The following is a 15,868-nucleotide window of genomic DNA, read 5'->3' as shown; positions in this document are numbered from 1 at the left end:
ACCTCATATGTGGTCGGAAACTGCTGTATGGGCACATTGCAGGACTCAGAAGGGAAGGAGCACCATTATGTTTTTGTAGGGCAGGTTTTTCTGGAATGATTCTTGGGCACCATGTATGGGATACATGTAAGTTTTTATCTCACTTTTTAGGAAGCAGATAAAGAAAACGCAGCAATTATGCCATTGAGTTTTGGGTTTTGTTAATGTGGCATACACTGTGTGGGAAAAATTCATGCTTACTGGAAACTATGATTAAAGACCTATTAATTTGAGGGATTTTTAAAGTTTTGCTACTTTTACACAATTAAAGCATTTTTGAAAAAAAAATCATGCTTTTTGTGTTATTTTCTGAGGTGAGGGCCATATTTTTAAAAAAAATTCTGGCAACGGTCTTGTGTGAGGGTTTTTCATGGGATGAGTTGACATTTTCATTTTTGCTGTTTTGGGGTACATAAAATGTTTTGGATTGCTTCATATTATGTTTTTCTGGGAGACAAGGTGACGAAAAAATTGGCTGTTGTTTAATAGTTTCTATTTACTTTTTATGACGTTCACCTAATGGGGTAGATCTTGTGATATTTTTCTAGAGCTAGTTGTTACAGACGGCAGACTAATATGTCTATTTTTTTGTTTTTTAACAAAATTAATTAAATTGTTAATTACAAAAAATTAAATGGCTTGATGAGGGGAAGGGGGCTTTTTTTTACACTTGAAACCTATTATTTATAAAACTGTTTTTATTTTAGTCCCACTATGGGACTTCAAATTTTGAGGGTCTTATCGCTGTTTCAATGCAGTACATTGACAATTGCCTATAAGACCCAACCTGAACTTCTGTACATGGCAGGACCAAAGACCTTTGTAAAGCTTTCAGGTGCTATGAAAACCATTGGCACCCCGTGATTGCATTGTGGGGAGCCAACGGGCAGAGAGGGAGCCTATACATCTACAAGCCTCTTAGATGCTGTGGTCAGCATTGACCACAGCATCTCAGGGTTTAATCTACCGGCATCCGAGTTCTCACTAATGCCCACGGATATAGTAGGGGCCTGGCTGTTAGCAACAGTTCCTTTTCCCACCTGATAAGTGCACCATACATATATGTTACATTTCGGGAAAGGGTTAAGATAGAGACACACACCAGCATGTTGGTCATTAGGTTTTTGTGATACTTATTGTATTTTTTACTTGGTTTAAAGGCATAAATATCTTTACACAATATCTTACAATAAACGTCATCTGTCACAGGTTCTGCCCAAAGTTTCACTAAACATACACAATTGCTCCAGATTAGATATATACAATATAAACTATTTACTCTATACACACCAATAGCATTTTGTTAATAAGCACGCATTTTACTTTATTGAAATGTATTATTTCTTTACAAGTAATATACTACGGTAACAGGCTTAAATTTGTACCAATTTTTGAATGATAAAACAGATTAGTACATGTTCTCTGCAGCAACTTATTTAAAATCCCAGCATGTCCTCCTAGGTGCTTAAATGTCTAAAGCTGCTTTATGGGTTAACTGTTGTAGTCACTGGTGCATATGTAATAGGTAGTCAGCATTCATAAACTTAGGCATTTTACTTCTGTCATAGTCTGACCAGGGAGCGACACAAACCAACTGAACAGTCAGGAAATAAGAGGTAAGCCTAAAACATCAGCTGAGCAGGCACAATGGCTATGATTACATTATCCAAGTAACTTAAGAAGCAACTTGTGAGTGTAATAAGAGAAGAGTTGATGTAAGAGGCAGTTAAATCTCAAAGGACATGATCAAAACATTCTGCTAAGAGCCAAGAGTTTCCACTTTAAGGTGAATCCTAAGAGGCATCAACAAGTGTGAGGAAGAACATCTACATTCCACATATAAAAGGTAAATATTTCACAATGTTATAGCTAGGACTATAATACTTTGAATTACAGCTCTAATCAGTTTAAGCATGGTAATAATGTTTGTTCATATAGTTGTTTTTGGAGAGAATCCAGATTTGGAAATACTTGTATTGTCAAATGACATGTAGAACTGTTATTCACGTGACCCTGCTTGTGTAAGTCACTTGATGAGATGTTGATGTATAATAGATAGGCATCATTAATGAAACAGCAGTATTTCATTGGGATTGAGCTTAATTTACAGAATAAGAATGGGATGTTCAGAAAGCTAATATCATGTATAAAGGATGTTAAACTTTACTCATTTATTTTAAATAGCATGTAGTACTTTTTGGTTTCTGTATTTTTTTTTAATATACAGTATTTTTTTAACCATTTTATTTATTTGTACCACATTACCAGATAGATAGATAAATAAATAGATAGATAGATAGATACAAAAGATAAATAGATAGAAAACCCAATTAATGTAATTTTTGTGTTTTAACCTTTTCCCCATTCTGTTACTTACAATTACAATTTAAGCAAAGCAACATGCTCAAAGATATGATTAAAATGATTGTTTGTCTAGGGGTATTCATATAGCTGGAGGGCAAGTATTCTCATAGTTTATTCCAGGTTTTTAGAGTCATACACCAGAAACAGCTGTCTGAATGCCCTTTGATCTCAAAGCATATTTATTGAAACTGCTATCCAGATGAATTTTCAGGCTGGAGGATGGAAAGGCATAACATGTGAATACATTTGAGAAATCCTCCTTGATTTAAAAGAGTTAATTTCTGTTGTCTATGTTCCTATTAGATTAATTCCACTACCCACACATCACACTCATTCATGGAAATTTAAAACAATAAAGAGCCTTTCATTGTAAACCTTTTGGGACTATGAAAAAAAAGACATTAGATGATGTAGTGAGTTCATTCAAGCTCAAGTTGACTGTGATGTAAAGATTAAAACATCTGGTCTTCTGAATGAGGTTTAATGTTTACAATACACTGCAGACATTTACAAGGCAGTGTCACAGGCATATAAAGTAAGGCCTGCATGCAATACCAAATCAAATGATTTCACAATGGAAATATAGTTGCTAAAAATGTAATTATAGAGTTGGAGACTTCCATTGTCAAAATGTAAATAACATTATTCATTATCATTTTTAAGGTCGACAATGGACACACATATCTTTCGTAGAACGGTTATACTTTTTGTGGCCACTATTTTTTTTACTGCTGTTGAAAATCAAGTTTATGACTATTTTGACCTGGAACCTGCTTATTTGCTTTCCAATGACTGTCCAAAAGAGTGTTCTTGCCCTCCTAGCTTTCCACGTGCCTTATACTGTGAAAACAAAGGTTTGAAAGAAGTTCCTCGCATCCCGTCAAGAATTTGGTACTTGTATCTGCAAAACAATGAAATTGAGTCGCTTAACGAAAAGCAATTTTCCAACGCTACACAACTTAGGTGGATCAATTTAAACAAAAATAAAATCACAAGTCAAAGTATTGAAAATAATTTCTTTGGAGCAATGAAGAATGTACTTTACCTGTTTCTAGAGGACAATGATTTAGAAGAAGTGCCTGCCCCATTACCAAGCAGCTTAGAACAACTTCGTTTAGCAAAAAATAAAATCTCAAAGATTCCTGAAGGTGTTTTTAGCAATTTAGAAAACCTTACTTTACTGGATTTACATCAGAACAAGCTCAAAGATGGTTCCTTTCAAGATGATGCATTTGCAGGACTCAAAAATCTGATGCAGCTCAATGTGGCCAAAAATGAACTTAAGAAAATGCCAGCAGGCCTACCTTCTAATACCGTACAATTGTATTTAGACAAGAATAATATTGAGTCAATACCTGACGACTACTTTAATAATGTGCCAAGAATCTCATTTATTAGGCTCAACTACAACAAGTTATCTGACAAGGGTATACCAGCAAATGTATTTAATGTAACTTCCCTCCTAGACTTGCAGTTGTCACACAATGAACTAGCAACTCTGCCCCCTGTTAATGGCCATCTGGAGCGCCTTTATCTTGATCACAACAAGATTAAAAGTAAGTAATTTTTTTACTGTATGGTAACAAATACTTGAGGATGAATCTTTAAGAGTATCAGGTGTAACTGAAACCAGAAGGTCTAGTGAATAATGATATGGAAACAGGTGCAATGCTTTAGGCCTAAGAATGATATAATACATCAAAGTTCACTAGTATAGGTATTATAATCATGATTGTGAATAGGGATGAGCGAACTTTAAGTTTTGAAGTTCGAGTTTGGGTTCGGTATATGGTGAATTGCATTATGGATTCTGTTACCACGGACCATAATGCAATTCCATGACGGAATGCCTTTAGAGGCATTCCGTTATGCATTCCGTCATAATAGAAGTCTATGACCAGCATAACGGATCCATCCGTTATTCGCTCCTCCCTAATTGTGAGCAACTCAAAAGCAGTATTTTGGCAAAACAGTCTAAACATGACGCAACGCCACTGAAGATTTACTATAAAAATTATTTCTATGTAAGATTTTTTCAGATACAACAGCTGGTGCAACATTTACCCATTTAGGCATTTTCAAATTCAGGATTTGTTAAGAACTTATCATATGGAGTAATTCATAAAATGTAAGTGAATTGGTTATATCATATCATATTAATATGCAGTGGAAAAAATCTGTGCAGAATGGCTGTGCTACAGATTTTAAAATCTACAACAACTCTTTTCCCACAAACGTATATATCAATCCGCTCAGCTTCTACTGCTTTATAACATGCTGTCTGCAAATTGTATTGCATTTTTTGTTAACAAGTGCTTTTTAATGACTATAGGGCTAATGTTAATGCAGATTCTCTGGCACATCTGTGGCAGATGGAAAGCTCACCCAGTCCGTCACTCTGTGCTTCTAGCAGTGCCTATTCCGAGCAGGCATCTCCATAGTACTGCCACTCCATGCGGGCTGGGGCCTTCTCCTTCCTGCCAGCCTCACCTCTCTCCACCTGTAGGGTGCACTCACGTATGCTCTCCCTAAACGGCCGACCCGCACCTTACTTTTCTCTAGCCAATGGTTGCCCACCTTAGAGACTTTAAGACACCTTCACCTGTGTAATAGGTCTGAGCAATAGGTTCTGATATTCTAGTGTCATGCAAAAGTGTACAATCCTTGTTTGTTTGCCTGTGTTATGACTTTTCCTTGAACTTTGGATTTGAGACTTTGCTGCTTGGCCTGATTTCTGCCTGAACTTCATAATAACCTTGAGCTACCATCCTGACCCCAGTGGTGTGCCAAGGTGCGGGGGGGAAAGGGGGGCTTTCCACCCCTGGTGCCGGCTGAGCCAGCTCTCAGGGGGGTGCCAGGGAGCAATGAGCGTTTCCATCAATACAGATGGAAGCGCTCATTGTTTTTCCCTTTATAAGATGCAGTGCATCTTATAAAGGGAATACTAGTGAGCGCTTCTATAATGGAAGCGCTCACTAGTCTGCAGGAGGAGGGGGAGAGAAGTGCTGTCCAGTACTTACCGCTCCTTCTGCTCGCTCTTCTTAGGGCCGACGCTGCTGTGTCCTGGCTGCCTGCAGCATCAGGACGTACAGAGTGCACTCTGACCTGACGCTGCAGGAGGTCAGGTGACTGCAGCGTGGGTCCTGAGAAGAGAAGACAGCCAAGACAGGGAGAGTGGTGACAGGAGAGCTCAGAGGTAAGTGACTTTATAATTTTACAGTCTGATATGAGGTCTGATATAGAGGTCTGCTGGGGGGTCTGGAGAGGTCTAATGGGGGTCTGGAGTGGTCAATGGGGGGTCTGGAGTGGTCTGACTGGGGGGGTCAGGAGGTCTGACTGGGGGGTCTGGAGTGGTCTAATAAGGGGTCTTGAAGTCTGACTGGGGGTCTGTTTGGGGGTCTGAAAGTCTAATGGGGTCTGGAGGTCTAATGGGGGTCTGATTGAGGGTATGGAGGTCTAATGTGGGTCTGATTGGGGGTCTGGAAGTCTGACTCGGGGGTCTAGAGGTCTAATATGGGTCTGATTAGGGGTCTGGAGGTCTGACTGCGGGGTCTGGAGGTCTAATGGGGGTCTGATTGGGGGTCTGGAGAACTTACTGGGTGTTCTAGAGGTCTAATGGGTGTCTGATTGGGGTCTGGAGGTCTGACTGGGGGGTCTGGAGATCTAATGGAGGTCTAATGGGGGTCTGATTGGTGTTATGTAGGTCTGACTGTGGGGTCTAGAGGTCTAATAGGAGTCTGATTGGGGGTATGAAGGTCTGACTTGGGGGGTATAGAGGTCTAATGGGGGTCTGATTGGGGGTATGGAGGTCTGACTGGGGGGGTCTGGAGGTCTAATGGAGGTCTGAAGGTCTAATGGGGGTCTGATTGGGGGTATGGAGGTCTGACTGGGGGTCTGGAGGTCTAATGGGGGTCTGATTGGGGGTATGGAGGTCTAATGGGGGTCTGATTGGGGGTCTAGAGGTCTAATGGGGCGTCTGGAGGTCTGACTGGGGGGTCTATTGGTCTAATAGGGGTCTGATTGGGGTCTGGACTTTTGACTGGGGGGTCTAGAGGTCTAATGGGGGTCTGATTGGGGGTCTGGAGGTCTGAATGGGGGGTCTGGAGGTCTAATGGAGGTCTGGAGGTCTAATGGGGGTCTGATTGAGGGTATGGAGGTCTGACTGGGGGGTTTAGAGGTCTAATGGGGGTCTGATTGGGGGTATGGAGGTCTGACTGGGGGGTCTAGAGGTCTAATGGGGGTCTGATTGGGGGTCTGGAGGTCTAATGGGGTCTGGAGGTCTAATGGGGTCAGATATGGGGGTCTGGAGGTCTAGTGGAAGTCTGGAGGTCTGATAGGGGTCTGGAGGTCTGATATGGGGGTCTGGTCTAAGGTCTGATATGTGGGTCTGGAGGTCTAATGGGGGTCTTATATGGCGGTCTTATCTGAGGTCTCATATTGGGTTGGGGTTTTATATGGAGGTCTAATGGGGGTCTGATCTGAGGTTTAAAACTGGAGTCTTATATGGGGTCTGATATAGAGGTCTAAAAGGGGCTTGGTCTGAGATTGGGGGATCTCATTTAGGGTTTTATATGGGGGTCTGATCTGAAAGGAAGGTGTTTTTTTTTAATTACTAGCCACAATATAAAGGGGTGTTTTTGTACATCTGTGTAGTACCAGTATTTTCAGGGGGACTGTTTCTGCAGGAAAGTATTGGGGAACACAGTGGACACAGCATTGGGGGTGGCAGGATGGGGTATTGAGAAGGTGGGAGGATGATGGAAAAGTAGGAAAGTAAGATGTCTGTTAAACTCTGCAGAGAGCGAGGCGTGGCTGAAAAAAGTCTCCATGGTGGTCTGGTCTAACAGGAGAGGAAGAGGAAAGAGAATATCTACATCAGAGAAGAGAAGTCACTGGATGTAAGAGGTATGTGGCGCTGTATGACCCTGTATGTTCTGTAGCGCTGTATGTAATGTTTTTCAAGTATGTCTTTAAAGGGGTTGTCCACTTTTTTTTTGTATGAGTGCTGCCTTCTCTGCTCTGTTTACCTGCACATCACTGCAAATGCTACGGCGAGCAGGTGAACAAAACAGAGAAAGCAGCTCTCATATGAGCGCTGCTCTCTCTTCAAACAGCTGGGGGCTGAGGGCACAGAGGGCATTACTAATGTGAAGGGGGCACAATGGGAATTTCTACTATGGAGGGGGCACAGTGGGCAATATTACTGTGAAGGGGGCACAATGGGGATTTGTACTATGATGGGGGCACAGAGGGCATTACTAGCACAGTGGGGATTACTACTATTAAGATGGCACAATGGGCATTATTACTGTGAAGTGGCAAAATGGGCATTATTACTATGAAGGGGGCACAGTGGGCATTATTACTATAAAGGGGGCACAATGGGGATTATTACTATGAAGGGGACACAATGGGGATTATTACTGTGAGGAGGGCACAATGGGGATTATTACTGTGAGGGGGCACAATGTGGGCATAACTACTGTGAGAGGACACAATGTGGGAATAACTACTGTGAGGGAGCACACATCTGTACAAAACTACGGTCAAGGTTGTACAATGAGGGCAATACTACTGTGAGGGGGTACAATTTTTTTTTAAGTATTGGGGGGGGGGGGTGCCAGAGAAAGGACCTGCCCCGGGTGCCAAACACCCTAGGCACGTCACTGCCTGACCCTGTGACTGACTTTGTATTTCACAAACTCTGCCTGTCCTGAGCTCAGTCTGTCCATCACTACAGTTTTGCCTGATCTGTTTCACATGGGTTTGTTTTGACCAACCTGGATCAGCAATCTTCTGAACGGAGACTACTCTAATAGGTTTCAGCCTGGTGGTTCCCCAGCAGCGAAGTCCAGATCCTTGTATAGGGGTTGTAGGGTGAAAACCAAGGATGGCTACTTAGATAATGCACTTAGGAGTAGCTCCAAGTCAAATATGTTTGATAGGCACAGCAGATCCACATCCACTTCCGTTACACAAAGTGAGACATACCGGACTGAGTTTAAAGATTTCATTCCTTTTTTTTTTTACTAGAGATGCCATCTAGCTCACTCCAAACATAATAGGCAATGTTTAATTTGTTTAGCATTCAATATTTCTTGATTTCTTTTTCTACAAGGTACCGTATTCCAGGAAGCTGCATAAACGTTATGGTAATCCATATTAAAGAATTCCTTTACAATATATCTCTGCGTATGGTTGTAATAACTGTCAGTCAGAAGTGCCCTTTAAATCATGCTACAAATAATTCCAACCACCAAATGTTAGTGCATTAGCACTAAGGTAGCATTTACAGAATGGAGAGTGACCAGTGCTATGGAAGCAAACTGAGACTTTATCCAAGATTAAAGAAAGCCTAGTTACCTAGCTACAATTCTGAGAACTTGTATGGTGTCAGAGTGCCATAGTCAGAAGTGCAGAAGACCTAGGCAGCAAGTACACCATTGATAGATTGCACTGTAAATTTAGGATTCTTTTTTTAAGATTTAAGACATGACCACATTCAGTGTCATATTATTTCAGTGTTCTGTCATCTGTGACAGAGCAGCAAACAAAAATGCATTATTAAACTTTTTTAATTTGTGATCCAGTACTAGTGTTGATCACAAATATTCGAATTTCGAATTTTTATCGCGAATATAGGTACTTCGAAAATTTGTGAATATTTCGAATATAGTTACATATATTCGTAATTTAGATTTTTTTTTTGGATTTTTTTTTTTGGATTTTTTTTTCGAATTTCTTTTCGATTTTTTTTTTTTTATCAGTACACATGATCCCTCACTGCTTCTAGCTTGTGGGCCAATAAGAAGGCTGCAATATACTTGACTTTAGGAGTAGTAGTGTTTGCGAATTTTGCTCTATATTCGTTTTTTTAGAATATTCGCTATATTCTTGTTTTAGAATATTACGAATATTCGAAAAAACTAAGTTATAGCACTATAGAGAATATTCGAAAAAAATCGAATATAGAGCAATTTAGCTAATATAGTGCTATAATCTTCTTTGTCTAATAGTTGTAAATTGAAAAATTCTCAATAAAAAATTCGAATACGAAAATTTGCATATTACACAATCATTACCTTTCCGATTTTTTGAGTAAAAAAAAAAAATTGTGAATTTTCGAATTTGTGAATTTTCAACGAATATTCTACAAAATATTCGCGAAATATCCCGAATTCGAATATGACCCCTGCCGCTCATCACTATCCAGTACTACATTACGTTACAAGTAGCATTTTTGCTATCTTTATCTGTGAAATGGCCACAAGAACCTAAATGATCAGTGTTACTTTAGTACACTGTACTTTTAGTGGTCCAGTTTTTCTCATTTTCAGTGTGTTTCTGCTTAACAGCATTTAATTTTTCTTTTCCATCTGTGACACAGACAGGTGAATTAAATAACAAATGTAAATCCAAGTTTTATTCTCATCTAAATATATACTTTGTGCTTGCCTTATGGAAAACAAGCAGCACATGTATTTGAGTGAGTTTATGTACTCCTAGGCCTACAGATTGGTTAAAGGGGTTGTCCAGGGCTGAAATCTCCACCTAGCAGTACCTATGGAGAGCCTGGGACATCACATGGGTACATAGTTAATACGGTTGAAAAAAGACATAAGTCCATCAAGTTCAACCAAGGGAAAGGTGGGGACACGAATCCCAGAAGGAAGTTAGACTCAGATTTCTACACATTTTCATAAGCATTAATGTCATTTACTTTCAAGAATTTATCTAAACCCTTTTTTAAAACTGTCCACTGTTCCTGCTATGAGCACGTCCTAAGGAATTCTATTCCGCAGATTCACAGTTCTTACAGTAAAGAAGCTTTGACGCTTCTGGAGACTGAACTTTTTCTTCTCCAGTCGGAGGCAGTGCACCCTTGTCTTTTGAGCACATTTTACATGGAACAGTTTTTCACTGTATTTTTTGTATGGCACATTTATATATTTGTATAGGTTAATCATGTCCCCCCTTAGATGTCTCTTCTCAAGACTAAATAGATTTAATTATTTTAAGCTTTCTTCATAACTAAGCCCTTATTAGTTTAGTCGCTCTTCTCTGTACTTTTTCCAGCTGCAGAGCGTCCTTTCTATGTACTGGTGCCCAGAACTGAACTGCATATTCCAGGATGAGGCTGCACCAACGTTTTGTAGAGTGGTAGTATTACATCCCTGCCCCGCGAGTCCATGCCTCATTTAATGCATGACAATATCCTGGTCGCCTTAAAAGCAGCTGATTGACATTGTATGCTGTTATTTAATCTACGATCGACAAGGACACCCAAATCCTTCTCTATAAGTGACTCTCTCAGTGTTACATCCCCTAGGACATATGAAGCACAGAGATTATTACTACCAAGATACATAACTTTACATTTATCCACATTGAACGTCATTTGCCAAGTTGATGCCCAATCACTCAGAGTGTTCAAGTCAGCTTGTATTTTATGGACATCTTCCATAGACTGCACAGTACCACATAGCTTAGTGTCATCTGCAAAAATAGAAATGGTGTTATTAATCTCGTCCTCGATATCATTAAGAAATTAAATAATAGAGGACCCAGCACTGATCCCTGGGGCACACCACTTATAACCTGGGACCATTCTGAATAGGAATCATTGACCACAACTCTCTGGACACGGTCATTCAGCCAGTTTTCAATCCAATTACAAACTATACTTTCCAAGCCTATAGACCTTACTTTACCTATTAAACGTCTATGAGAGACAGTATCAAAAGCCTTTGCAAAATACAGAAACACTACATCCACAGCTACCCCTCTGTCCAGGCTTCTACTCACCTCCTCATAAAAACAAATCAGGTTAGTCTGACAACTTCTGTCCTTTTTAAACCCATGTTATAATATTATTTGCAGTCACATACTACTGTATATAGTCCCTTAAGAGTCCTTCAAACATTTTTCCCACAAGAGAAGTTAAACTAACTGGTCTATAATTACCTGTGGAGGACCTAGATCCTTTTTTGAATATGGGCACCATATTTGCCTTGCGCCAATCACTTGGCACTGTACCAGTATCTAGAGAATCTTAAAAAATTATAAACAGGGGCACATCAATGATTGAACTGAGCTCTTTAAGAACTCTTGGGTGTAATCCATCTGGACCTGGAGCCTTGTTCACATTTACCTTATTTAATTTAGCTTGGACCATATCTACAGTTAGCCAATTGAGTATTATTGGATGTACTAACAGCCCCAGCACCAGAGATATCAGCTCCTTTATTTTCTTTTGTATATACAGAGCTAAAAACACATTTATTAACTCTGCCTTTTCGTTATCTTCAGTGACTAACCCCCTTTTACCATTATTTAGGACTCCTACCTGCTCAGACCTTGGTTTTTTAACATTTATATATTTAATTTGATTTGCTCTCTTTTGCCACCTGCTGTTCATTTTGTATTTTTGCAAATTTGATCTCCTTTTTACAGATTTGATTAAGGCCTTTGTAAACTTCAAAATCTACAGCTGACCCCTCAGATTTGTATTTGTTAATTGCCCTTTTTTGTAATGTATTGCCTATTTTTCAGTAGCTATAAGCCATGGAGGGTTTAATTTTGGCCGTTTATACTTGTTACCTAGAGGAATAAATTACTCAATGTGGATTAATAGCTCTCCCATTTATACTCATTAATATTATGTGACAGTAGCTGCTCCCAGTCTATGCTCTAAAATGCTACCCTCAACCCAGGGAAATTAGCCTTTTTAAAATTCAGTGTTTTTGCTCTGCCTGACAGAATTTGCTTTTTATAATTTAGGGGGAATATAATTATATTGTGGTCACTATTACCTAGTGTTTCTCGAACAGTAACATTTCCAACAAGCTCTGCATCATTAGAGATTACCAGATTCAATAGAGCACTGCTCCTAGTGGGAGCTTCTAGAAACTGGCCCATAAAGTTGTCCTGCAGCAAGTTGAGGAATCTCCCCTTTACGGTTGAGGCAGGACTATAACCCCAGTCAATGTCTGGGAAGTTAAAATCTCCCATTATCACCACTGTACCAGCCTGTGCAGCCTCCTCTATTTGGTTATGCAGTTGAGCTTCTATCTCCTCTGTGATGTTAGGGGGTCTATAGATTACACCAAGTATTATTTTTTCAGTGTTTATATCCCTTTGAACTTCCACCCATAGGGTTTTTACTTCCTCACCATCCGCACCCACAATTGCCTCTTTCACACTTGTCTTCAGATTCATGCCCAGTCTTCTCCCTACTTTTCTCACTAAACCCAGCCCCCACTAAATACACAATGTCCCCTCCTATATCCCACTCTCTATATACACTATCTACCCTCTTATTAGTATGACCCCCACCCCCCCAGGTCGTCGTTTTAAAGCTCCTCCAGCCATCTAACCATTTTTTCCACCAGAGCAGTTGCACCCTCCCCATTAAGGTGCAGCCCGTCCCAACTGTAGAGTCTGTAGCTGACAGAGAAGTCATCCCAGTTCTCCATGAACCCAAACCCTTCTTTCCTGCACCAGCTTTTAAGCCACTTATTTAACTACCTAAGCTCCCGTTGTCTCTCTAGTGACACTCATGGCACTGGTAGTATTTGTGAAAACACTACCTTGGAGGTCCTGGACTTGAGCTTCTCTCCTAGTTCCCTAAAATTATTTTTAAAGGACCTTCTATCTCCCCCTGACTTTGTCATTAGTGCCAATGTGTACCATGACCGCCGGGTCTTCCGCAGCCCCACCCAGCAATCTGTCAATCCAATCCACAATATGCCGAACCCGAGCGCCCAGAAGACAATACACTGTTTGGCATTCACGATATCGGTGACAGATGACACTGTCTGTCCTCCTAATAATAGAGTCCCCTACCACCAGCATCTGTCTGACCTTTGCTGCACTCCTTTTACCATCCTTCCTTCAGCTGTCATTTTCCTGGTTGCTAGGAGAAACGCCCTGCTGCAGTGTTGCTGGCCCTGGGCTTTCATCCCTAATATCAGCCAAGCAGGCATATTTACTAGGGCGTTCCAGCTTAGGACTCAGGACTCAAGTGCTGACCTGATAGTCCTGATCTTGCCCTCCTCCTCCCACTTCCATTTCACTGACCCCAGTCAGTGCCTGCACAGTGATGTCTAATCCTCTTTCCAGGTTTGCAATGCCCCTAAGTATTTAAGGTTGCCTATTTAGATCCAAGATCTGGGCCTCCAAATATGCAACATGCTTGTATCTAGTGGAAATGCATTCTCCCCCAAATGGCTCTTCAAGGCACGCATACATTGCAAAGGACACACACTTAGAAGCATTGTCTATGAAGCACATGTTTAAATGGAAATAAACAGTAAAGAAGGAAGGAAAACAGTAAATGCAAGTTTAGATTTAGACCCTGTCTGCTGTAGTTGGAGAACTTGCTAGAATCAAGCCAACAATACACAAGGAAAATGTATCAAACCTTAGTTTCTTGCCCCTTGTCTTAAACTCTGGTTCTTTAAACTCCACTTATTCAAAAGCCCACTTAGTGCAGCAAGCCCAGTACAGTAAGCTCAGGAAGAGTCCAACAGTGCAATTAATAGCACCTTGGAGCACAAACCACTCCCCTTAACCAGGTACATAGCAGAGAAAAGAAAATGGGTTTAACCACTTCACATCCGCCCATAGAATATAAACTCCTATGGGTGGATGTTTATCTCTGAATGGATGTTCTGGAACGTCCCTTCAGAGATGGCAGCTGCACGCTAATTGTGCAGCTGCCGAGCAGGGGGCCCGCTGTCTGTGACATCAGGGCACCCCAGGGAGAGAGCAGGGACAGTTCGCAGGTGTCTCTGCCTTCTATATCGCTGTCTATGCGCTTCCTGTCCCAGCCAGGTGGTCATGTGATTGGCGAGGCTGGGAGAGTGCAGGAGCTGTCGGGTCTTTCATAGACCTCGATCAGCCCTGCACTGAGGCAGTACAGCGCTGTATACTGCTGTACAGCCTCTCTGGGGGCTGTATTTCCACTGTAACTGGTGCTACTATGTCAGCCCCAGTTACAGGAGAAATCAATAGTGAAAAAAAAAAAATGTGAAGTTAAAAATGTCCCCCAGAGGTCTTGTATGACCTTATGGGGGAGGCAAAGTGTAAAATGAAAAGATAAAAAATAAAAAAATAAAAAAGGTTTTTAAAAAATACAAAAAAAAGGTTTCACATGTAAAAAAATAAAAATTCCCCAATTAAGTAATAAAAAAAATTTAAAAATAGAAAAAATAAAATAAAATAGACATATTTGGTATTTCCAATATGCAATTGGAATGTCGCACTAAAGAAACCCGGGAACCAAATAGGTGCACCTGTCCAATCGAGAACACTCACTCGATTAGGGATTAAATATGAAAAATTAATGAATATGGACAGGGCACTCAAAGAAATCCGGGACCATATGTATGCACAAAGAATATAATTTTATTTAATGGCACTATTGGCTCAGCACACAATAAAATCAATAACGAATAGCAGCCTAAAATGCAAATATTAGCTCTATAGATAATAGATGACAGCCTCATACGAATATAAACAATATAGTGGAGACCATACTTATGCTCAAAAAATGACAAATACAATAATCGATAAAATATTCGATAAAATATTCGACCCAATGTCGATGGAAGGGATATATAGCCCTAAAAAAACGATGGTAATGAAAGTCGATCCTAAAAATCGATTCTATACAATGTCCTGCAGAAAGTCAGTTAATAGTGTCCGATGAATTTTCGAGATCAAGAAACAATGTTCATATGGCGATTTGCCCACACCTGATACAGCGGCGTCCTGCTACTAAACAACTTGCAAGTCACTTTACCTTTAAATCGACTTGACTTTTTGCCAGACCTCGAGATGTTCTCACTCCCCAAACGTGCCTCCGTTATTTGTATCACTATTTTATCGGGAGATTCTTGCTAATATGGATCACATTGGTGGACTTTCGTCGACACCTAGGTCAGTAATTACCGGCCTTCTGTTTGTTAGTCCTCCGAACTTCTATGTTGTCAAATTTCGTCGATTAAAGCAACACACCTCTGGTCGATGGCAGTCGATAGTTGGTACTCAGTCTTTCCGTGCAGCAAAAGTGGGGGATGTAGCACCAGATGTGTTTCGGGGTCCCAGTGTTCACTCCTTCCTCAGTGGTCAGTACAGCGCTGTATACTGCTATACAGCCTCTCTGGGGGCCGTATTTCCACTGTAACTGGTGCTACTATGTCAGCCCCAGTTACAGGAGAAATCAATAGTAAAAAAATGAATAAAGTGAAGTTAAAAATGTCCCCCAGAGGTCTTGTATGATCTTATGGGGGACGCAAAGTGTAAAATAAAAAAATAAAAAATAAGAAAATAAAAAAGGTTTTTAAAAAAAATACAAAAAAAAGGTATCACATGTAAAAAAAAAAAATTCCCCAATTAAGTAATAAAAAAAATAAAAAAATAGAAAAAATAAAAAAATTGACATATTTGGTATTTCCGCGTC

At 40.3% G+C, this 15,868-nt stretch overlaps 1 protein-coding gene across 1 annotated transcript in view; it reads left to right on the top strand.

Moving 5' to 3' along the window:
• The first annotated feature begins 1,656 nt into the window (after window positions 1-1,656).
• KERA (keratocan) overlaps window positions 1,657-15,868 on the top strand; it is a 36,859-nt gene continuing 22,647 nt past the window's right edge. Inside the window, exons 1-2 of the mRNA XM_040408757.1 lie at window positions 1,657-1,885; window positions 3,067-3,959. Of these exons, the coding sequence (XP_040264691.1) occupies window positions 3,074-3,959 (886 nt within the window). The 5' untranslated portion in view covers window positions 1,657-1,885; window positions 3,067-3,073. The remainder of the gene's footprint in view (window positions 1,886-3,066; window positions 3,960-15,868) is intronic.

Source organism: Bufo bufo, chromosome 1 (assembly GCF_905171765.1).
Source record: "Bufo bufo chromosome 1, aBufBuf1.1, whole genome shotgun sequence".
Lineage (NCBI taxonomy): Eukaryota > Metazoa > Chordata > Amphibia > Anura > Bufonidae > Bufo > Bufo bufo.
The sequence above is the reverse complement of the archived record's forward strand: the minus strand, read 5'-3'. Positions and strand labels throughout refer to the sequence as shown.